The sequence below is a fragment of the Nannospalax galili genome, unplaced genomic scaffold (assembly GCF_000622305.1).
Source record: "Nannospalax galili isolate Female #2095 unplaced genomic scaffold, S.galili_v1.0 scaffold751, whole genome shotgun sequence".
In the NCBI taxonomy this organism is placed as follows: domain Eukaryota; kingdom Metazoa; phylum Chordata; class Mammalia; order Rodentia; family Spalacidae; genus Nannospalax; species Nannospalax galili.
The window spans coordinates 3426086-3450164 of NW_008331125.1; the positions used below are offsets into that span (position 1 = coordinate 3426086).

The window sequence follows — 24079 nt, forward strand, 5'->3', positions numbered from 1 at the left end:
TCTGCTACTGGGAAATCTTTAGGGTCTTTTTTATCGTTGGAACCCTCCTCTTTATTATTTTCTGGTGCTTGTAAGCTTTCCTCAATCTTAGGTGGGTTTTTTAAGCATTGTTGGATGGCTGCCATTATGGGGAAAAAGGAAAGGGGAAAATTATGCCTTTCCTGGATTTCTTTTTTACGAGCCAGATATGCAATGTTATTCCAGACCTCTGGATCAGAGATGTCTGCTGACAGGATCCAGGTTGCAAATTGATATACTTCATTCCAAAATTTTGAGCTTTCTTTTTGGGAGATCTTAAGTCCTCTTGATTTAAGCAGGGCTTTAAGGGAGCGAATTTGGAGTTTTTTCTGGTGTGATGCTGAATTACCCATTATAAAAGGAAAATAGTATTGTCTAGCGCTTAATGTTCCTGGCGCAGTCTGACACCAGGGGATTGGAACGCTCTGACAGGCACAAGCCTGGCTGCAGATTTAAGGTCTACAGAAAAAAAAATGGCTTTTTAAAATCTTTTGTTTGTTTGTTTATCTCCGCAGGGGCTAGTTAATTTAAATTCTCACCTAACTGGTTTTAGCTGTGGCTTGCATGCCCTGGGGGGCAGGATAACAAAACCAATTAGGGAAGTTTAATTTTAGAAGGAGGAAAAGAGAAAAGAGAAACGGCCAGGCCCCATGAGTGGGGTGGCTTGGGGGCGCAGCTATCTTTTTATTCTCCTGATGGGAGACGAAAGAGAGATTTGCCAGGCCCCACGAGTGGGGAGGCTTGGGGGCACAGCTGCCTTTTTAGTCTCCTGATGGGAGATGAAAGAAAAAAAAGATTCGCCAAGCCCCACGGGTGGGGAGGCTTGTAGGCACAGCCGCCTTTTTTAGTCTCCTGATGGGAGATGAAGGAAAAAAAAGATTTGTGTTGCTCTCCTGGTGGGAGAGATACTCACGAATCCTGAAAAAGCAAAGAGCCTTCAGCTGACTTCAAGGAGTAGCCTTGACCAGAAAGCCTCAGTTGCTACTTTGTCATTAACGTTCTCATGCGAAGACCTAGACCGAAAATACAAGGAGGAAAATAGAAGAGACTGCCAGGCCCCACAAGTGGGGTGGGTTGGAGGCACAGCTGCCTTTTAATCTCCTGATGGGAGATGAAAGAAAGAGAGATTTTCGATCCTGCTAAGGTGGGGATGGCTTAAAGGCACAGCTGCCTTTTAATCTCCTGATGGGAGATGAAGGAAAAAGAGATTTTTGCTGCTCTCCTGGTGGGAGAGATGCGCCAGCTGTTGGCTGGCGGGGCCCGCTGCTCATGATGTCCCCCTGATTGGGTGGACTCTGCACTCCTGATAGGAGAAAGGGATTGCTGGTGCCCTTCTGATGGAAGGGATACTCACGAATTCACGTTGGTCGCCAGCTGCTGGCTGGCACGTGGGTCTGCTGCGTGTTCCAGGAGCCACACGTTCGGGCACCAGCTGCTGGCTGGCGGGGCTCTGCTGCGCGTTCCAGGAGCCGTCACGTTGGGCTGCGACCCAAACAGCAGGGGTCCCCAACACAACTGGCCTTGCCTTCTGTGTGAGCTCCTCCCCTCTTTTAAAGACAGGATCGCCTCATTTTTTAACTCAGGCTGGCCTGGAACCCTCAACTTCCCACATGCTGGAATTATAGGTATGAGCTACCATGGTCAGCTAAGAGAACCTTTTACATCAGTCAAGTAGATGTTAAAAGGTACTTATGAGAGGAACATCTGTGACTTGTCCCTGATTTCTGTGACAAAGCTTTGAGTTTTTCACCATTAAATATAACTATTGATGTGTGTTTTCCTTTAACTAATAATTTTTTTTCTATTTTTTATTTTATATGTATGACTGCATTGCCTTTATTTTAATTAGTGCACCCGTGTCGTGCAGTGTCCATGGAGGACAGAAGAGGCTGTCGGATCCCCTGGAGCTGGAGTTATGTACAGTTGTTAGGATATGAACCCAGGTCTTCTGCAAGAACAGCTAGTGTTCTTAACCACTGAGCCACCACTGAGCCATCTCTCTAGCCCCTAAGAGAACATTTTTGATTACTAATTAAAAGTTGCTTTTTTTTTTTTTAAGTTGCCTTTGAGAAGACTTAACATTTTCTGATTAATAGGTTGGGAAGAATAACTTCAGACCCCCACCCAAGGTGGAATCCAGTGTTGTAAGGATAGAACCTAGGAACCCACCACCACCTATCAACTTTCAGGTGAGGCTAAAATACTGGGCCATTAAGGGAAAAAAAATCCTGGTTGGAAAATGTTATTGTACAGTAGCAGAACAATATTGAGTCAATCTAAATGTCCAAACATAGGAAATGTGAATTATTATACATCCTTAATGATGGAACAGATGGTAATAACGATGTAAAGTAGTTGTGAAGACTACTACACAAAAACATGAAAATGTTTGCAAAAGGCAAAAACCATTAGAAGACATGTGGAAAACTTGTCTATTTGAATGAAACTTGGGAAACAGTGTGAAATTGAAATAGCTGTGTTGGAGTAATGTTGTGAGAATGCTTTCTTATTTTGGTGGTGCTGGGGGTCTAACCCAAGCCCTCATGCATACTGAAACTACTCTGCCAACAAGGTACATCCCTCAGCACTTTTGGCAAAAATTTTTGAATAAAAATTACTGGTTTTGCCAGGCATGGTAGCCCATGCCTTTAATCTCAGCACTTGGGAGGCAGAGGCAGGTGGATTTCTGTGAGTTCGAGGCCAGCCTGGTCTACATAGTGAGTTCCAGGCCAACTGGGGCTACAGGGAAACGCTGTCTCCAAAAGAAAAAGAGAAAAAATTACTGATTTTGTGATAGGAAAAAAAAAAAATCTATGCTACTTGATAGAAAACTACTAGTCACATTAGAGAAGAATGTTGTGGAGGCTGTGTCTTCAATCATGTCTGTGCTTTGATTTATGTATTCAGTCTTATACATATGAGTGTTTTGCCTGCATGTAAGTGCATCTGTGCATACAATGCCTGCAGAGGCCAGATGAAGGCATTGGATCTCTGGAATTTGAGATGGTTGTTAGCTGCAATGTGGACTGAACCTGGGTCCTCTGCAAGAGCAGCCAGTGCTCTTACCTGCTGAGCCATCTGTCTAGCCCGTTTTCTTTCCGTTTTTTTTTTTTTTTAAGGCAGAGTCTCATTGACTTAAAGCTATCCTCAAATCCACCTCAAATGTAGTGGAGGATGACTTTAATTCCTTACCCTAAGTGCTGGAATTACAGGCATGTATCACTATGCCTGGCTTCCGTCTTAATTTTTGAAAGTGATCCTAATTAATGCCATGTTGTTTATGGAGACAATTTTACATATTTTTCTAATTAAAAAATAATTTATTCAGTGAGATTCACACAAGTACAAAAGTCAAGTGTGCTAGCTAGATCAAGATGTAGGCCATTTTCCTGACTACTGATTTCCTCTGGTTTTAAGTATTAAAAGAGTATACTGAGCATGCATAGATGAGAAGTTTGGTTTTTTTGTTTTGTCTTTTTTGAGATAGGGTCTCCCTATAGTCCCAGCTGGCTTGGAACTCGCTATTGAGACCAGACTGGCAAACCTGCCTCTGCCTTCCGAGTGCTAAGATTAAAGGTATGTGGCACCAAGCCTTGGCTAGAAGTTTGTTATTTTGAAGAAAACATCCATCTTATATTTCAGGAATGGGATGGCTTAGTAAGGATCACGTTTGTTCGGAAAAACAAGACACTGTCTGCTGCATTCAAGTAAGTGTTCAAGTAAGTTTCTAATGGGTGAATGACCAATTCCAGATACTGTCGTAGTATTTGGCCTCATAACACCAACAGCCACCTTAAAGTGCAAAGATGATTTATGTTTAGACAAGCTTCATTTTTTAAACTAGTTTTGTACTTTGAGAAGCAGAATATAATAGAGTTGTGGGTCAAGTCAGGATTTTCTTTGCAAAACAGGAAAAATAATAATATACCTTTTTTTTTCCTTTCACGTTTTACTGAGGGTGAGAGGGCACATGCCATGGTGCACATGTTGAGGCCAGAGGACAACACTGTGGATTTGATTCTCTCCTTCCACCCTTACGTGGATTCCAGAGATGGAACCCTAGGTATCAGGCTGCATAGCAAGTGCCTCTACTCACTGAGCCATCTTTCTGGCCCTTGTGCTATCAATAACTTTGCGAAGTACGACACAACTTGGGGTCCAAGGATAAAAGTGGTGAGGTTTGATTTTAGAGGGCTTGTAGATATTTATTTGCCTTGGCTAAGGTTCAGCCTTTGGCCTTGCAAATGTAGGCAAGTACTTAGCTATTTCCCCAACCCTCATCTTGCTTTTAAGCTTTCCCAGCAGCTAGTGTTATAGCCAGGACCAGTATTTTCTTTTTTAAAGCGGGTGTTTTGTGGAGGGTCTAAGAACTGTCTTTAGATTTTAAGAAGCTTGTAGGTGGAAGGTACCTAATATGTAGGCTCAGAAACTTGGGAAGCTAAGGCAGGAGGATCCCTAGAGCCTGGGAGTTTCCTGAGTCCAGACTGAGAAACATAATGAGAACCTTTTTTTGAGAACCTTTTTTTAAAAATATTTATTTTCATTTTATGAGTGTAAGTGTATTGCCTGCGTATATGTTAAGCGCACCCATGTCATGAAATGCCCATGATGTCAGAAGAGAGCGGATTCCCCTGGAACTGGATTTTTGGATGGTTGTTAGCTGCCATGTAGGCCTGGGAATAGAATCTTTTATTTATTTATTTATTTATTTATTTATTTATTTGCCTTTTCTGTTTCTTGCTTCTCTCCTTTTATCCTCCAAATACATATCCTTGCCTTATGTGGCATATCCTTACTTTGATGTGGATGACTCGGGAATTTTCCTTTGTCTATGTGTGTGTCCTATTAGCTATATTCAAAGTGTGCATATTTATTTATTATTTTTATTTTATGTGTATGTGCGTAATGCCTGCATGTAGGTAAGTGGACCTGTGTTGTGCAATGCCCATGGAGGTCAGAAGAGGCTGTCAGCCCTGGGACTGGAGTTATAGACAGTTGTTAGCTGCCATGTGGGTGCTGGGATTCAAACCCAGGTCTTCTGCAAGAACCAGTGTTCTTAACCACTGAGCAATCTCTCCAGCCCCGAATCTGTCTTTTTAAAGCAGTGTGGAATTTGTCTTATTTAAAGAAAAGGATTGTACCTTTTAAAAATTTCTGAATTTCATCAAATGGAGCACACACTTTAATTTTATTTTATTTTTTTACCGTTTAGAGAGACAGACACAGAGATAGAGAGAACAAGTTGCAGAATTGGTTCTCTTCTTCCATCCATCATGTGGGTTCCGGGGAGTGAACTAAAGTCATCAGGCTTAGTGGCAAGTGCCTTTCCCTGCTGACCTATCTCACTGGATGGAACATACATTAATCTTGTCTAAACTGAAATGAAATTTTACCTAGTCTCTGATTTTGTAATTGTGACATAACTTTACAGATCAAGTGCAGTACAACAACTGTTGGAAAAAAATTACAGAATTCACTGTTCGGTCCATAATACTGTGAGTACAAATCACTTCTGTCCTTTAAGGGATTTGTGTACTATTACAAAGGGGAACATTAAAATAGTGTAACTATTTTGTAACTAGCACAGGGTTTTGTTTTTGAGATGGTCTTGTTCTGTAGCTCAGGCTGGGTTTGAGGTCACACTCAGAGTAGTCTTCCTCAGTCTCTCAGTGCTGGGAATGGAGGTGTGAGCCACCTGCTTGGCTAAGTTTTAATAGGTTAGTGTTGCTATGTATTCTGTGGACCATGGCCTCTTTTAACATTTGGTTACACTAACAAGAATGGGATTCAGCTGAGTTACAGTTTACTCAGTGATACAGATGTGTAGCTTGCTTGGCTTAAAATAACTGTGTATGACTATAATTTGCTAACCTGAATGGTTACTACCCCATCTATTGCTCAGATAGCCATCACCATTTGTTTTGAGACATGGTCTCGTGTGGCCCAGGCTGTAAACTGTAAAGCTGAGGAAGACTTTGAATTGCTGATCCTCCTACCTTTACTTCCCAGGTGCTGGGATTAAAGGCATGTATGCCACCACAGCAGGATAGTAATTATAATTTTTAAAGTTACTATTTTGTTTGTAATTTTTCAACATCTGGAAATTTAAATAATCACAGTAAGTATAGGCTGAAAAGATCATTTCCTGTTGTGAGCCTCGTGCCACTTAACAAATTTCCTTTAGACAGGGTGGGAGTCTTCTTATACACATGTATACAATATTTGTTGGTTTTTCAGCTCTTTAACAAAGCAGACTAAGACCAATCTCTTTTTTTTTTTTTTTTTTTTTTTGAAGCAGGGTCTTCCTGTAGCCCCAGCTGTCCTGGAACTCACTATGGAGACCAGGCTGGCCTTGAACTCACAGAGATCCGCCTCCTGAGTGCTGGGACTACAAGTGTGTACCACCATGCCCAGCTCCTTTGTATTTTTTATGGCCCATCTCTCTCAGTACACTTACTATCTCCATTCTCTACTATGGGCAAAAGCCATTACGGATCAGCCTAAATTGAAAAAAAATGAACTAGCCAGGCATGGGGGTGCATGCCTTTAATCCCAGCACTCCCTGAGGCAGAGGCAGGTGGATCTCTGTGAGATCAAGGCCAGCCTGGTCTACACAGTGGGTACCAGGCCAGCTGGGGCTACAGGGAGACCCTGTCTTAAAAAAAACACCAAAATAATAATAAACTGGATTAAGAAAAATCTTTAATGGAAAAGTGTGAATCAAGTACAAAACACAGGTTTGCCTTGAACTTAACGGTGATCCTCCTGCCTCCCGAGTGCTGGGATCACAGGTGTGACCACCACCTAACATGCTTAAGGATGAGAGAAGTTATCTCTGAGAAACATAGCTGGGTAGGTGAAATTTATGACCAAAATATGTAATTTCTGAAAAGATCAATAATTGCTTTAAAAAATTGGTTGTTTTGTGATTTTTAAAGATGAAAAAGAGTAATATATATGACAAGGTATTGCTCAAAGTATTCTGTCAAAAATCAGCCTCTTAATTTCTTAGAAATCTAAGTCCTAATTAGCCAAACATAGGTTTTCCCAGCTGTCATTTATAAAGAGGATTTGTAATCTTTAAAAAAGAAATAGCCAAGGTGTCTTCATTAAAGATGTTGTACATTTATTCTGAATCTCATTGATAGGTTATACCAGAAGATTTCAGCATAGCAGATAAAATACAGCAAATCCTAACCAGTACGGGTTTTAGTGACAAACGGGCCCGTTCCATGGACATAGATGACTTTATCAGGTAATTACATTTTTTTTTTTAAATGTTTACATTTCTTTACTGGTATCTTCAGATTGGAGACTTAAAGGCTTTTAAGTAGTATAAGGTGCTATGTGGGAGAGTAATTGCATAGCTCTTCTATGGCATGGTAAAGATGATGTAGGCTAGTTAGCTATGAATGTTTCAAGAACAGTCTACACCAGAAGATCGCCTGGGTTAATTAATGCGTGCTTTGGTGCACATGTTTCTCCTCTGTGCCAATCCCCAGTGCACACTCATGGTCTGAATCTTAATAGCTTATCTCTTCAGAGTAGCCCAAAAAGGTTGAAAAATCCTAACACATGCAAGCTGGATTTGATGGTTCTTTTGTTTCCTTACTTGGAATAGCTACTGTTAAATAGATGTTAATCATAAACATTCAGTTTATAACCATACCTGATTAACCATTCAGTAATAGTTGTTTTGTAGTTAAGGCAGATTTTATACCTCTTGTTAAAAGGATCATTATACGTGGACAATTCAGACCAAAGTTTTACTTGTACTAAGCAGATTTCAATAAATGACCCAAGTGGACAACCTTGTATTGTTTTTACTCATGAATAACTTTCAGAAGTTCTGGACATTTTTAGTCAGTACAATTTTCTTACATTGCTGGGGACTGAACTCAGGGCCTTGCACATGCTAGATGAGTATTCTACTAGGCTGTGTCCCTATTTATTTATTTACTTAGTGGGGAGTGGCAGCAGTTTATTTGAGAGCAGTTTATTTGAGAGCAAACAAGCCTGTCTCTGGGGGGAGCAGAGAAACAGCAGTAAGCAGGGGCAATCAGATATCTTTTATAGGTAGTTAGGTAGCTGTGTAACTTTCCATGATGTAGGCTGGGCAGTTTAGTTCAGAACTAGTTGGTCTCCCAACAAGCAGAGGGACTTGCCCAGGTTAGCCAGTCTATTTTTAAAGCATTTGTGTTCTAGTGAGGGTAGAGTGATGTAAGTCATTGGTTTGACTTTTCAGTGTAAGTTTTATTTAACTAAGACAAATGAAGTTTGATTTGTGGGCTCCCTAGCAGGCATATATTACTTTACCAGATGTTAATCCTAGAAGTTGAATACTATTTCTAAGTACCTACACTTGGATTTTTAATTTATTTGGGCTTCTTCTTATGGGCCAGCCTCAAAAATCATCAGGTCCAAACAAATACCTCATTTTTTAAAAACTTCATTATTACTTTCTTCAAGGTACAGTTTGCTAATAACTAAAGTAAAATAGTAACAGCCCAGAGAATAGGCATGTGAAGACTGACTTTTTGTCTCAAATTCTAGCTAGCTTCTTGTTTAGCTAATCATGCTGATATGGAGCAAGTGATGAGCTGATATGGAGCAAGTGATGAGCTGAGGTCAGGATAGCGAAAATTTGTAAGGTAACTTTAGTCTAATCAAAAATAGTTTAAGCCAGTAGTTTAGAAAAGAGGCATCAGGGCCGGGTGTGGTGGCGCACGCCTTTAATCCCAGCACTGGGGAAGCAGAGGCAGGCAGATCTCTGTGAGTTCCAGGCCAGCTAGGACTATAGGGAGACCCTGTCTCAAAGAGACCAAAAAATAAATAAATAAGAGAGGCATCAATATGACGTTTGTTTTTTTGTCTTTTTGAGACAGGGTCTCCTTGTAGCCCCAGCTGGCCTTGAACTCACAGAGATCCACCTGCCTGTGCCTCTTGAGTGCTGGGACTAAAGGTGTGCACCACCACGCCTGGCCCATGACCGTTTTAACCAAGGAATACTTTGGAAATTTTGGTTGGAGAATAAGGTTTCTTTAATGACTAGTGTTAGGAGTAAGTAGATGTGTAAGTATGCAGTGTATGTATGTTAGACTTACTGGTACACATGTGTGTCAAAAGTTGGCTTTTCAATACATCCCTGTTTTGTTTCCTCCCCTCCAGGTTGCTACATGGATTCAATGCAGAAGGTATCCATTTTTCCTAGCTACTGGGAAAAGACTTTTTCAAGACAATACACATTTCTAATATTTGGGAAGAATGTGGATGCTTTTTTCCTACAGGTCATTTCCTTTTTTAAAAAAACAAAAAACCAAAAACAAACTACTGCTGCTTCTGTCCTGTACTTCTAAGGTTGTCAGTTCTAAGCACCTAAGATACTCTGGTTTTGGTGTTTTAGAGATGTCACACAAGGCAGATCCAATGTACACAGAATACAAGTCCAAAAGCCACAGATAATATACAGCCTTACACTTGTAACAGTTCTGGATAAAGATGCTGCTTTTCTGTTTACTGTTACAAAGAGACCTTCCTTAGGCCGCCAGCTCAGTCAGCTAGCTGTACATTTCCACATTTCATATTACATGTACAGTAAAATTATTTAACGTGACTAACTTTTCCTTTTCCCCATTTGTTCATACTATAGTTTCTATACATTAATGTCTCCTCATCAGCTATCTGGTTGCAAGAGAGTTCTGGGTAAGCTAGAATCTGCTGTAACTATCCAGTACTATGCGCATTCTAGGCACAATTATATTTTTTGGTTTTTTTTGAGACAGGGTCTCCTTGTAGCCCCAGCTGTCCTAGAACTTGCTGTGTAGACCAGGCTGGCCTTGAACTCAGAGATCTGCCTGCCTGAGTGTGGGATTAAAGCATGCCCGGCCTAGGCCTCTTGACCTGAGGAAGCTCAATCAGAAAGAAATTAACCTTTAAAATGTCATGTCTTTTCTTGGGGGAGATAACCATTTACAATATTTCAGGTTTAGAAAAAAACTCAAGAGGACTTTATAAATCAAACTGATTTCATTAATTTGCTTTTCTCTCTCTTTTTTTTTTTTTTTTTCGCTTTCTGAGACAGGGTCTCACAGGGTCCCTGTAACCCCAGCTGCCCTGGAACTCGCTATGTAGATCAGGCTAGCTTGGAGCTTCAAGATCTACCTGCCTCTCAAGTGCTGGGATTAAAGGTGTGCACCACCATGCCCGGCTTTAAGTTGCTTTTTCAAGAGAGGGTCTGATCTGAGTCCCGGGATCCTCCTGCTTAGCCTCCTGAGTGCTGGAATTACAAGTGTGTGCCAGTATGCATGGCTTCAAGTAGATTTTGAAATTTCTGTTTTGAACTTTTTTTGAGACAGGGTCTCACAATGTAGCCCTGGCTGGCCTTGGGGCCTCTGGCTCCCAAGCACTGAGATTAAAAGGCATGTGCCACCACCATGCCTGGTTTGTCAACTTTTTAAAAAAGTGAACAAAAACACCCCAGCCTTTTCCCACAACTCCTGGTTCCTTTTAATTCATGACTTGTGGATAACTGATTAAAATACCAGTACCTGATGTTTATTCTTAAGCCATTTAGAAACTGTCAGATTGAAGATAAATTTTAGTAAGGAATTACAGTAGCTAATTCATTTATATAAGGAAATTACAATACTTTCATTGAATATTAGGCTGTCCTCACAACAGAAGCATAAAAGTGTCTCCAATTAATTTAGTAAAGGTGCACTGAGTATACAGGCAAACATTCCTTTTTACAAAATCTGGCATTCAGAGTAAATGCGATATATCAAATTGTTAAAATAATGTATAGCAGCTTTCAAGACTGATAAAAGCACCAAATTATCTAGAACAAAAAATTTCCAGAGCTGCAGAAGCCACATGGACAACTATTCTGGGGGGTTATTTTTAATCTCATAAAAGTCTTGCACAGCTCACTTGTACCACACCTAACCTCTACCCCCATGAATTGCTTGTTTTTAGTCCTTTTTCTGGCCTTCAGCTTTCCCTTTGTAAAGCTGAATGGTTGCATGCTACTTCCCAAGATCTTTTGTGGTACCAGTTTTTCTAAATACTTTGATCAGGATGAAGCTTTCATAAGGCAGCATATGTGTCTACAGAGAACTTCCAAAGACAGTACCTGTCTAATGCCAATAATATTAAAATGTGAGTAAAACGAGCAAGTTCATGTCTTTATTGCCTGTTAAATATGGATCACTCTGAATTACCTTCTTGAATAGCCTCTGCAAGGTCAATAGAAATAGTTCTTTCTTCCTCTCGTTTGTGAAATAAACACAAATATATTTTACAACCGCAAGAAAACCTGAGTTCCTTCCAAAACAAAGGTGATTATAGTGAAATACATTATCTAAATTTGTTTCATAGATTCCATTTATTAATAAGCATATTGTGAAAAATCTACATTTGTTTTAGATTTCATGTTTACAAAGCTTTTCACCATGGTGTTAGGATTTCTCACAGCTACCCTCTCATTCATGAACAGACTCTGGCTTGTATGGACTCTATTCATAGCTTCCCCTTGGTTCATGAATGAGTTAGCAGTTCCCTAGAGTTAATCAAAAGATATCCTTGGGAGGTTCTTTTGTTGTTCAACTACTGGACTATATACTGGAAACCAAGGGAAAACTCCTAGAGAGATATATAAATCTTTAAACACAGTATTTACATGAAAAATGGCCAGTTTTCTTTCTTATATAGTAGCAGCTGTAAAAGTAAGGGCTGCCATTTAAAGAGTAGCTTACCTTACCATCAATCTATAGGTGAGAATATGTTGATTCTCACCAAATGGCAAACCGACACATAACAAAGATTAGATGGAGTGTGGGTATGACCTGCCTTTTTAAGGGGAGTTACATCTGTCTACGCTTGGCTTAAACTAACTTTTAATGTACATATAAATGTTCATGCATCAGAAGCCAATTTCCTTTAACAGTACATTAAAGTAAATTTGGGGGGCCAATGAACACTTCAACTTAAATAATGGTATTGGTAAGAATCAAATTGCACTATTAGTCTTAACACCACTGGTACACACATTGCATATATATGTATTATCCTAAGATAAAACTCTTCTCAGAATTTCATTATTTTTTATTATACACCAACTAGTTTATATTTTAGTTCTTTACAAAGAAAATGCTAAGAAAATTATCACATGTCATGGTTTTAAAATCATAATTCCAGATTTCTTTACATATAAGATGGAATGGTCCAGCAGCTATGTCCACTGTCACAGACTTTAGTTCCGTTCAATTGATATGGCACATCCTGCAAAATTAGCTAGTCACACACAAAAAAATGTTTCCAATACAGTAAAAATGTACACACAGTAAAGGTAATTTACAGTTACAAATAAGGAATGTAATTTATCTTGGCTGTGCTTCAGAAATCTAGGGTCAGTGGCCTTGGTGAAGGCCTGGAGAAGGATGAGTGAGCACAGCTGTCTCTAGGAGTACAAGGTATGTACAATCACTGATGAGGTATGCATGCACGCAAAGTATTCAAAACTGCTCAATCTCTCTATGGAAATTGAACTGAGTTAAAAGGAAATGCTGTGGCTTCCCCTACTCCCCCTCTGCATTAAGTCGAATATCTCCATACAGGGATAAAATTGTAAGGATCTCCAAAAGTAAATCACTATCTGGGTAAATGAGACAAAATACTTCACTAATCCCAACTGTTAGTTGTGCCTCCTGGATTAGGAGCATTTTGGAGACAGAAGAGTGTTTCACAGAATTGAAATGGTATTCAGGTGAAGGACAAGACATTTTCCTCACACTAAGATTTTAAACTTTCAAGTGGCCCTTACAGCTGAACCATTTTATGTTACAGTGTTGAAGGTTCTGGGATCCTTTAGCAGCAAATACCAATTTAAAGGGCTCGGGGTCTCTTCGGGTTTATTTGCTTGCTGGCTTGTTCTTCTTCCTGTAGAGCTGCACGAAACGATTTCACTTTATCTTGGAATAAGAAAAGAACAAGGGAGTGAGTGTCTATTACAGCAATAGGCATACAACTTTTTGTGTGAGTTTTTGAGACAGGGTCTCCCTAATAGCCCGAGCTGGCAAGTTATGTAGACCAAGCTGGCCTCATGGACTCATTCTTAAGGAGATCTGCCTGCAGCTGCCTCCCAAGTGCTGTGATTATGTGTGCACTCCTACGCCCCACAGTGTACAACTTAAAGAGCATATCAAGTTAGCATTTATTTCATAACAAGTCAGTATTTTTCTTTTATCCTATGTTGTCTAGAACCTCAGGACTAAATTATGCTCAACTATAATAAATTTCATTACACAGTCCCAGTAAAAGCCCATTTTTATTTTTCAACCAATTTCTCTTTTGTTGTTCACATTTTATAGTGTTGAATTTTAGTTTGTTTCAGTTCTTTTGGGATCCCAGGAGGCTTTATATGTTTCAAAATGTCATCACGGGGCTGAGTTATAGCTTAGTTGGTTATGAGCACTTCCTGCTCTTGCAGAGACCTGCATGGCAGCCAACAGCTGTCCACAACACCAGTGTCGGGATCCAATGCTCTCTAGTCTTCAAGGGCACTGCATGCACGTGGTGCACTTACATACATGCAGACAAGACACTCATATGTGTAAAACAAAAATAATTCTAGCAGGGTATGGGGTTGCACAGCTCTAATCTTAGCACTCAGAAGGCAGTGGCAAGTGGATTATCTTGTGAGTTCAAGGCCAGCCTGGTCTACATAGCAATTTTCAGGCCAGCCAAGGCCACATACTAAGACTGTCTCAAAACAAAAACCCCATCCAAACCACAACATGGAAACAAAAAATCTTGGAGTAGTCACAACTAAAAGGGAAATGGTGAGTTTTATTAAGACGTAAAATAGTCTTCAATATCGGTAAATTTCTACTCTATTTGGCTTTAGAAATTTTTTTTTATTTTAAATTTATATATTTATTGCCTGCGTAAGTGCATCAGTGTCATGCAGTGCCCTCAGAAGACAGAAGAGGCTATCAGATTCCCTGGAACTGGAGTTACAGACAGTTAGCTGCCATGTGGGTGCTGGGATTTGAACCCAGGTCTTCTGTAAGAACAACCAGTGTTCTTCCGCTGAGCCATCTCTCCAGCCCCTCTACTTGGCTTCTTTTTAAGCTAAGAAATTTTATTTTTTAATTGGGTTTTCTTTTTTCTTTTTTGAGACAGAGTCTCCCTGTAGCCCCACCTAGCCTGCAACTGTAGACCAGTCTGGCCTTGAACTAAGTCTTAGTCACCTGCCTCTGCTTCCTGAGTGCTGGAATTAATTGGGTTTTCTTTTTAAACATTTTTTTTATGTTAGTTTGAGTGTTTTGCCTACATGTATGTATGTGTTCCATGTACACGCAATTCCCACAGAGGCTAGAGGAAGGCATTGGATCCCCTGGATCTAGGGAGATAGCTCAGGGGTTAAGAGCACAACTTGGCTGTTCTTGCAAAGGACCTGGGTTTGGTTCACAGCACCCACATGATGGCTAACAACCATCCATAACTCCAGTTCCAGAGGCTCCAACGCCACCTTCTGACCTCAAGCGGGCACTGCAAGATATGCGTGCACTTACATGCAGGCAATCTACCCATACACATAATTTTGTTATGTTTTAAAATTTTTAAATTTATCAACAGAGTAGCAAATTATAGGTTACTTGGAAATGATATTTTTTATAGCAGTGATTCTCCACTAGAGGTGATTTTTGGCCCTGGGAACATTTAGTAATATCTAGAGGTGTTTTAGTTGTCCTTCAGCAAGTATCAATTTACTGAGTACTGGGTCTGGTGCCCGTTAAGCTCTCAAACTTCTTTTATTAATCTAGAATTATCTCTGGATAGCTTTAAAAAAAGTTCTAAGATGACTGACTACTGCACTGCTTACACAGTAACTTTTCCAAAAATATGTGTGCTGTATGGAATTTGAGACAACCAAGGAAACATTAGAACACAGAACATTAGGGTGGTTGTGGGATTGGGGGTGATGGTAAAGTGCTTGGCAAGGACCAGAGCTTAATTCCCAGCGCCCATGTGAAAAAGCACAGTGCAGTAGCACACACCTGCAATAATCCCTACACTAGGGAGGTAGAGACAGGGTTCCTGGGGCTTGCTGGCCAGTCAGTCTAGCTAACTGGTGAGACCCTATCTCAAAAAATAAAGAGGTATGATGTCAACCTCTGCCTTCCACGTTCATGTCCACACATACAGAGAAAGGCAGATTGTGGATTATTAGAAAAATTACCCAAATAATTTAAATCAAAGCTTGAATATAAACAAGACAAGCACTTTTAGAGGAGCAATCATTAATGACTTACTCTATAGGGCATGATATCAACTAACTTCATGAAGGGTTTGCTTTAAAATTTTAAACAGCCTATCTGTGGCTAAAAAGTAGAAATTTCAATCTGATTTCATGTTGAGTTGCATGTACACGAAAACTTTCACAGAAGCAAGAGCCAAACCAACATACACAAAGTGTATTTAAAGGCACACAGAGTAGCCAATAAAGCCAAAAATCCATAGTGTCCAGGTAAGCTACATGCTTCTATTCATGAGTAAAACAAAAAGAGCCCTAAATAAATTTACCAAACATGACACGAGAGAACTGGAAATGACAGTGGGTTTTTTTTAAAAAACCCTTTGTGGGGCTGGAGAGATGGCTCAGCGGTTAAGAGCACTGACTGGTCTTGCAGAGGACCTGGGTTCAATTCCCAGCACCCACATGGCAGCTATGAACGGTCCTTAACTCCAGTTCCAGGGGAATCTGAAGCCCTCTTCTGATGTCTGCAGCAATGCACGACATGGGTGCGCTCACATACATACAGGCAATACACTTATACACAAAAATATTAAAAAAAGACAAAAACAATTAAAAAAAAAAACCTTTGTGTATGTATGATGTATTACATGCATGTGGGTACAGGAGTGCATGTGGAGTTCAGAGGACCAACTTCCCTGCCTGTTGGTCCTTCTATCTTGTTTGAGACAGGGTCTCTGTGGTTGTCACTATGTGTGCCATGCTGCAGATAGCTGGAGCTTCTGAGTGTCTCCTGTCTCCACCTCCCATCTCCTCATAAGCTTACTAGGACCACAGACGGGTGCTACTTGCCTTTTCATGGGTTCTAGGGATCTGAACTTGGGTCAAGAAAGCCCAAGAGCCTTACACACTGAGCCCTCTCCCAATCCCATTTTTTTTTTTAAAAAGAGAATGGTTGGTTGTCTTTTTGTTTGGACAAAAAGATACTAAATGGCGTCCACCATCTTCACTTCCTATGTCCTCATATCAAAATCTTCCCACTAGTATACATCTCAATGTCATGCAGATTTCATTCCAAACATTAAAATGAAAAATAAATTACCTCGTAGTTCAGTTAAAATGTCTATTTTTTGCTCAAGAATAGCTTCAAGTTGTGTAGCATATGAATCCACATCATAATCTACTTCTTCCGTCATCTCTAAGAGAGCCTTTTCATCTTCTAACCAGCGAATGGATTCCTAAAAATAAAAATTCAAGTATTTGTAAAACATTTTACCAATTTACAAATCATTAAATATAGTGATAATTCTCTAAAATACTGATAGACACTGACATTTATTCACAGTAAAATTAAGAAGTATTTCTTGCTGGGCATGGTGGTACATGCCTTTAAGCCCAGCATTCAGGAGGCAGAGGTAGGCAGATCTCTGTGAGTTCCAGGCCAGCTACAACTTCGTAATGAGACCCTGTCTCAAAAGGCAATGGGGAATGGATGGATATTTCCTTGGTTTTTAAGGCATATAAAAATATCAAAATTTCAAACACCAATTAATGGCTAATTACAACTATACTGTGTCACCACTACAGAAAGAATTCACTTACATCTAGGTAACTATTTAAAACACTATACTGATAGCCAGAATATTGCATTTTACTAATAGATAAACATAAGACTTCATCTGTAAAAATGGCAGGGTGAGCTAGGTACCAGCAACTGGAAGGCAGGAAGACTAAGGGTTTAGGACAGTCTATGTCACATAGCAAGAACTAGGCTCAAAAAAGCAAGAGAAGGGAGCTGAGTGAGAAATGGGCATTATGGAGAAGGGAAAGGAAAGGAGATCAAATGAAGGAGAGGAGGGAACAAAGTGAGAAATGATGGTCATTGTACAAAGTTCCAAACTTTTCTTATGTTTGTAGATAAAAGATTTCTTCAATATCAGAAAAATACAGATCAATGAGGAAGATTTTTTTCCTCAGGAAACGTAATATGGGTAGGACCAATACAGGAAATCTTTACAAAGATGTCCACATGGTATCTTTGCTCACTCAAATATACCACAAGATCGTTACTTGTTAAAAATGAATGGCTCAGTGAGCACAGGAGCCAAGCCCTAAATATCTAAGTTTGAGCCTTTGAGCCGCAGGGCTCACAAGGTAGAAGGAAAGAACCGATTCCCGCAAATTGTCCTCGACCATATACATACACTGTGGCATGTACACACACACACACACACACACACACACACACACACACACACACACAGAGCTGGGTGGAGTATCTGTAATTACAGCTGCTCAGGAATTCAAAGCCAGCCTAGGCAACACAGCAAGACCTGTCTTAAAGACAAAATCCAAATCAAACACAAGCCCAACAAGCACAGAGTGACTGCTCCTGCAAGGATGTGCAGCTTCCACCCCATCGGCTGCCACTCCAGTCTCCTGTAGCACTTACTCGTCCTTTTCTGCAAAGACTGACTTCCTCCAGTACTGCATATCACTTTTAAGAATCTCTTACTGTTGTCAAACCAGCCTAATAAAGTAGTAGTGCTAGGCAAAGGTTAAATCTCTAAAAATGGACAAGAAAAATAAGGACAAGAATACAAAATAAAGCAGATCTTTTAGCCATGGTGCAGAGAAATATTAAGTCACAGTATTAATCCTTACACATGCTAGGGAATGACCCTGGTATGTTTTGTGAATGCTAGGCAAGCACTCTCCATCCCCAGACCTGTCCATTCTATTAGAAAAAAAAAACATGGAAAAAGTTGCTACCACATGTCCTACAAATACACACATACACACAATATTAAGTAATTTTAAATAAAAATTTAGGAACAGTGTTATATGCATGGTTTTATGGAAATTTTTGGTTAATTACAACAAATATTCTGATGAAAGGTCTTTACCTGGAACACTGCCCTGTGATCTTCTACAACCTGTTCTTCCATTTCTACCATTTGTGAGACTGCTTCATGGAAAGTAAACAACTGTGGAGAAACTTCTTCTTCCTTAAAAAAAAAAAGATTTAAAAATTATGACATAATGCTTTTCATTATTTTTACTTATGTATATGTGTGAGCCTGCACAAATTTATATGCATCACTGTGTCCAGGAGCCCCTGGAGGGAAGAGAAGAGCATCAGATCCCCCTGGAACTAGAGTTGTAGGTGCTTATTAGCTACTACACAGGTGCTGGGAACTGAACACAGGCCTCTTAACTGAACCAGGTACTCTTAACCAGGGACATCTCTCTTGCCCCACAGCTTGTATTTTAAAATGTCAAAGTAGTTTTTCTTCTCTTCCTTGGGAGCCCAGGGACTTGCAAGCCTTATCACTGAGCTATACTCCAGCTTCAAAAGAAGTTTTGCAAAATCATTTTTAAAAAGGATATTTAAGTCTGGTCTATATAGCAAGTTCTAGGCCAACTGGGGCTATAGAGACCCTGTCTCCAAAAACAATGACAACAAAAAATCCCACTCAATAAAAAGATATTTAATATCTGAAAACACTTCAATGGTGAAGACTACAACAATACATATACACAAGAGAAAAGGCCACAATTTCCTTCTGTGGGGCAAAGTAATGTAAGTAAGGCAATGAGAACATGCGCAAGTAATTTTCACTTAGGTCAAATTTTGTTGCAGACTTACTCTAAAAAGTAGTGTTTTTTTCTGTAACAGTCCAAACTTTCAAATATAAACATTTCAGATTATACTGGTTAGTACTGTCTTCATTAACAATTTACTTCATACTTCATATATATATCTATATTCCGACTCTAAGAATGGTTCGACATGATTTGAGGAGTTTATGATGGCATGAGAGCAGTATGTACTCAGAGACCATACTCCGATTTTGGTTTCTGAGGCAAGGTTTTTTCCTATAGGTCTAGCTGGCTTGGGACTCACTACGCAGACCAGGCTAACCTTCAGCTCCAAATATCCCTTTCTCTCCCCACTTTGCTTGCAGAAACTATGCAAATGACCATATTACATAAAGTCTACTCCCAGACACTTTTGTCTAGGGGCTGGAGAGATGGCTCAGTGATTAAGAGAATTTCTTATTTTTCCAGAGGATTTGGGTTAGGTGCCCAGCACCCACGTGGCAACTTATAATCATTTGTAACTCCAATTCCAGGGGATTCAAATCCCTCTCTTGGCCTCTGTGGGCACTGTACACACATGGTGCACCTACACATAAAAGAAATCTTTAATGTTTTTATAGTAACATTGCACTAACATTCAATGTAGGGCTAATGCTGAATAATCTCAAAGGCAAAGAAGAAAGAAATAGACACTCTGAAATACTGGGGCCATAAGAACTTCTGATGTCCTATTTAAAGCTCTGGCTCTGTACAGGCCCAGTAAAACACAAAATGCAAAGATATGCTATAGGTAGAGTCTATCTTACTCTGGCTTTCTCTGTTTTCAGAAGGTATCATATCTAACAAGAATTGCTCTGACATTCTCAGAACTACAGTGTCTTTCAAAATTTTGAGAGATGATGGACTAGGTCAAGTTTATAACCCTTTATGTTTTCTCAATCTTAGAACTGATGCACACTGTATGGCATTCAACAGGATCCCACTAGAAGCTTGAAACATTATTCCAGCTATGACAACCAATGTCACCAGCTACTTTGCACTGGGTCAGGAAGATATCCTTTGGTTGAAACAGCTGCTCTGAGCCCTGTTTCAATCACATTGATGTGGACATCATAATGAAGTATTTTCATTGGGGGATGTAGCTCAGTGCCAGAGCATTTAACCAACATGCATGAGATGCATGAGGTCCTAGTCAATGGGGTACCCAAAATGAAGCATTTTCAACTGTTACTCTAGAATGTTCTACACTTACATCTGCTAGAAATATCACAACATAACACTATTGACATTGTTTTTGAAAAATTATTGTATTGCAGATGATGATAAATTTAACTGGTATTTGGCTCTGGCATAAAGATATAAGTTTCAATTGTGGCTTTAGCACTTTTATTTAATGCTGGTGAAGTGGCTTATATTGATATTGAAGTAAGGATAATTACATCTACCATACTGAGTTGGAAGACTAAATAAGGTAAAATTAAGTAAAATACTTAGCAAATGTATGTCATAGAATAAACAGCTAGTAAAAGCTACCTTTTAACATAAAAAAAAAAAGCCAAATAAGCCTTTAGGAGTCATACAGAATACACAATTTAAAAGTGAAATAACTGCATAAAAAGCTTCTTACTTATTTTTAATAAAAAGCTTTTTACTTATTTTTAATTATACATATGTATGTGCAGGTGCCTGCAGAGGCCAGAAGAGGATGTCAGAGTCCCTGCACCTGGAGTTACAGGCTGTTGTAAGCTGCATGATGTGGGTGCTAAAAACAAACTTGAGCTCTCTGCAAGAGCAGTAGATGCTCTTAACTGCCATCTCTCCATAAAGCACTTTTAAATCTCATACACAGAAAAAAAATTTCTCTCAATGTTATTATAGGCAACTACATGAAGATACCACCTTCCTCTATTGCTCTCCTTTGAGGCAAGGTCTCTCACTGAACCTAGAACTCACTGGTTCAGCTAGAATGGCTGGCAGTAAACCCACAGGATCTACTTCTCTGCCCTCCAGCACTGAGGTTACAAACACACACCACATTCCTGATTCTTTTTGTTTGTTTGTTTCTCTGAACAGGTTTTTTGACCACAACCAAGTTCTATATACAAAGTGACCTGAACCTTGGTGACAAACATCTGTAATCCCAGCACCCACGAGTATGAGGCAGGAAGACCACAAATTTGAGGTCAGCCTGGGTTGTACAGTTCTAGGCTATGCTGGACTGCAAAGTGAGATGGTCTCAAAAAGGCAAAATGACAAAAGCCCAAACTACTATGATCCTTTCTAGTATCTTGATGGTTGGTTATAATATAAATAGAAAAGTGCTCATTGTACATTAAATGAATGACCTAAGAACTTTAATAGTTTAACGTTAATTAGCATAGGTAGGACTGAATCCCTGTGACAGGCTGCTGGAGAACTGACAGGAGATGTCAAGAGGCCATCTTGTGTACTGCCACTGTGATGCCATCATGTTTCTGGATCAGAATGTTCCCATTGTCTGATTCTAAACACACCATAGGAATATCAGTGGGGTCAGAAGTTAGTTTAGCTGCTTGCTGGGCTACCACAGATATTACTCCAGCATGCTCATTCGAGGGTACCACAACAGCCCAGATTAAGTTCTTGTGAATCTGTGCACAGGACTCCAACAATAGAGGGATTCTTCATTGTGTCCTCCAAGTGCTGCTCCAAGGTCGTCTCCGTCCTGCTCATGGTCTGCCCCCATATTCCTGATTCTTACATGGGTGCTGAGGATCAGAACTCAAATCCTGCATGCAGCAAGCACTTTACACACTGAGCGATCTCCCCACCTTTTTTGTTCTTGACAGAATATTACACTGCAGCCCTAACTGGCCTGGAACTTACTGTTGCCTAGCCTTGAACTTCATGCCTCAGTTTCCTGATAACTGCATTACAGGTGTGTGGCACCCATGCCTAGTTCACACACTTTCTCCTTTCTTTATACCTGCCTACCTGCCTGTCCTTACAGATTAGCCATATAAATCTTAAATAGTTGAATATTTATAATTTTTTTTTTTTTGGTCTTTTTGAGACAGGGTCTCCCTGTAGCCCCAGCTGTCCTGGAACTCACTATGTAGACCAGGCTGGCCTTGAACTCACAGAGAGCCGCCTGCCTCTGCCTCCCGAGTGCTGGGATTAAAGGCGCGTGCCACTAGGCCCGGTGAATATTTATAATTTTAAGAACCCTTTATATATGACATATTGTATATATAATCTTCAAATTATATTAGCTGCTAAAATTTTAATACTGGTATACAATCTGTTAAAAAAAAAAAAAAAGGGCTGGAGAGATGGCTCAGCGGTTAAGAACACTGACTGTTCTTGCAGAGGACCCAGGTTCGATTCCCAGCACCCACATGGCAGCTATGAACTGTTCTTAACTCCAGTTCCAGGGGAATCCGAAGCCCTCTTCTGATCTCTGCGGCATTCATTGCATGGGTGCACTCACACATATGCAGACAATACACTCATACACATGGGAAAAAAAAATAAATAAAACACAAACCAAAAAACCAACTAGATCAGAAGGCTGGTAAGCCAGGCAGCTGTTTTGGATCCATGAGTCATACATTCTCTGTAACTGCTGCTATGGTAAGAAAGTCGCCAGACATCCTATAAACAAAAAACATGGCTATATTCCAGTAAAACTTTATTTATACAAACAGATAGTTAGCCTGTAGGGTGTAGTTTGCTGAGCTTGCTTTAGACCATGGTTTTCAATTAAATTCTGCTAATAAGGAAAAAAAAACCCCTAAGGTTAGATCAGTTACAATTATATTATGTCACTCACATTTTGTTCACAAAGAAGTTTTAGATCATCTCTCTGAGGCGAACTCCCCACACCCCACTGGGTCTCTAAGTCATCAATCTGGCTTGGTGGATGGTGCATTATTGAACGGACATCACCAGCGGCAGCTGGATCAACAGTTAATTCTTTCACCCTATAAATAAAAGTTATATGAAATTAAGAAAGACTCATACAGAGAAACAAGTAACCACCAACATTTGCAAAAGCAATTCAATGAACACACTAAGATTGATGATGCCACTTTTATAGGCCAAATTAATCTGAAATCTGTGAAACAGTAAGATGTTTGGTTGTTTAATGTTACCTTATTTAGGCTAGTTTGCAATTATTTTAGAAATAGAAAGTGAAAATTACTAAAGTATATAGATCCAATATTTTAAAGAAATAAACTATTGTTTCAATTACATTATATGACAGAAAAATTGTCAAGGTCCATAAAGAAATCATTGCTGAAGGAATTTTATATATGTTGAAGATTTCCAGTAGTCATACTGTTAAAGATAGCTAAATATGAAACAATTTTATCTCTAACACCTAAAGACTGTAAGATTCTAACTTCTGCCACTTAAAAATGTTTCCTCATTTAAATTTACAAATTAAAGGATATACTTTGAGTCATGAGAATTTTATTTCCTTGCAAACAACGAAACTTATACCATACATATTAAAGATAAATATGTAAAAGTGACATCATCTTTTTTAAAAATGAGGGGAAATAAGAAGCTTGAATTCTAAATCAATATTTTTAAAGCAAATAAAGAGGGCAAAAAAATGTAGATCATGCAGTACAACCACCACCTAAATGAAGTGAAAATGAAAAATAAAATGGCTCAGAACAAAAGTCAATGAAATACTTATATACAGCACAATTCAAAACAAGCTAGTAAAATTAGCATCTTATGTACAGAAAGAAGTAAGACCTGGTAATCGAAGGAGAAAAGTCGTCATAATCATAAGAAGGAGAGAGATCAGGGCGACTGCCACTACCCTGGGAGAAGGGAATGTCTGATGGACTAATTCCAAACTCCTTTACTCTGCAGTACCAAAACAGCAACAAATTAAGAGGTTCTTGGTAAAGACAGCATACACAGTTCACATTTTGTTTAGAAAAGAATATTGAATTTGTTATAACAACATATTTAGAATATTATTTCACAAGTAATTTAAAGAGGTTCCTGAACCTCTTATTGACCCTCCTAACTCAGAAACAAACAAAATAAAACAAAAAATCTTTCTAGTAGTGTACTTTCCTTCCCAAAAATCTTCCTGGAAACTTAACAAGGCCACTCCCTAAATCTGAAGGTCCTTTGCTTCATGGGACATGACCACACAATCTAATTTCCTCATGTGGACAGCAGCATGAATATTTTATT

General features: G+C 39.4%; 2 protein-coding genes across 9 annotated transcripts in view; one reads left to right on the top strand and one right to left on the bottom strand.

The window, feature by feature from the left end:
* The window catches only part of Dimt1 (DIMT1 rRNA methyltransferase and ribosome maturation factor), a 19115-nt gene extending 9770 nt beyond the window's left edge, over positions 1-9345 (top strand). For all 4 annotated transcript variants that reach the window (XM_008856325.3, XM_008856331.3, XM_029557894.1 and 1 more), the window contains 5 exons: positions 2115-2207; positions 3661-3725; positions 5450-5513; positions 7167-7273; positions 9187-9345. In XM_008856325.3, the coding sequence (XP_008854547.1) occupies positions 2115-2207; positions 3661-3725; positions 5450-5513; positions 7167-7273; positions 9187-9229 (372 nt within the window). In that variant the 3' untranslated portion in view covers positions 9230-9345. The remainder of the gene's footprint in view (positions 1-2114; positions 2208-3660; positions 3726-5449; positions 5514-7166; positions 7274-9186) is intronic.
* A 2037-nt stretch (positions 9346-11382) lies between these two features.
* Positions 11383-24079, bottom strand: part of Kif2a (kinesin family member 2A) — a 66074-nt gene continuing 53377 nt past the window's right edge. For 3 of the 5 annotated variants that reach the window (XM_029557889.1, XM_029557883.1, XM_008856336.3), the window contains 5 exons: positions 23627-23740; positions 22689-22839; positions 18181-18282; positions 16377-16512; positions 11383-12986 (listed from right to left, as the gene is read on the bottom strand). In XM_029557889.1, coding sequence (XP_029413749.1) covers positions 12901-12986; positions 16377-16512; positions 18181-18282; positions 22689-22839; positions 23627-23740 — 589 coding nt within the window. In that variant the 3' untranslated portion in view covers positions 11383-12900. The remainder of the gene's footprint in view (positions 12987-16376; positions 16513-18180; positions 18283-22688; positions 22840-23626; positions 23741-24079) is intronic. The other 2 variants (XM_029557891.1, XM_008856345.3) reach the window with 2 other exon arrangements.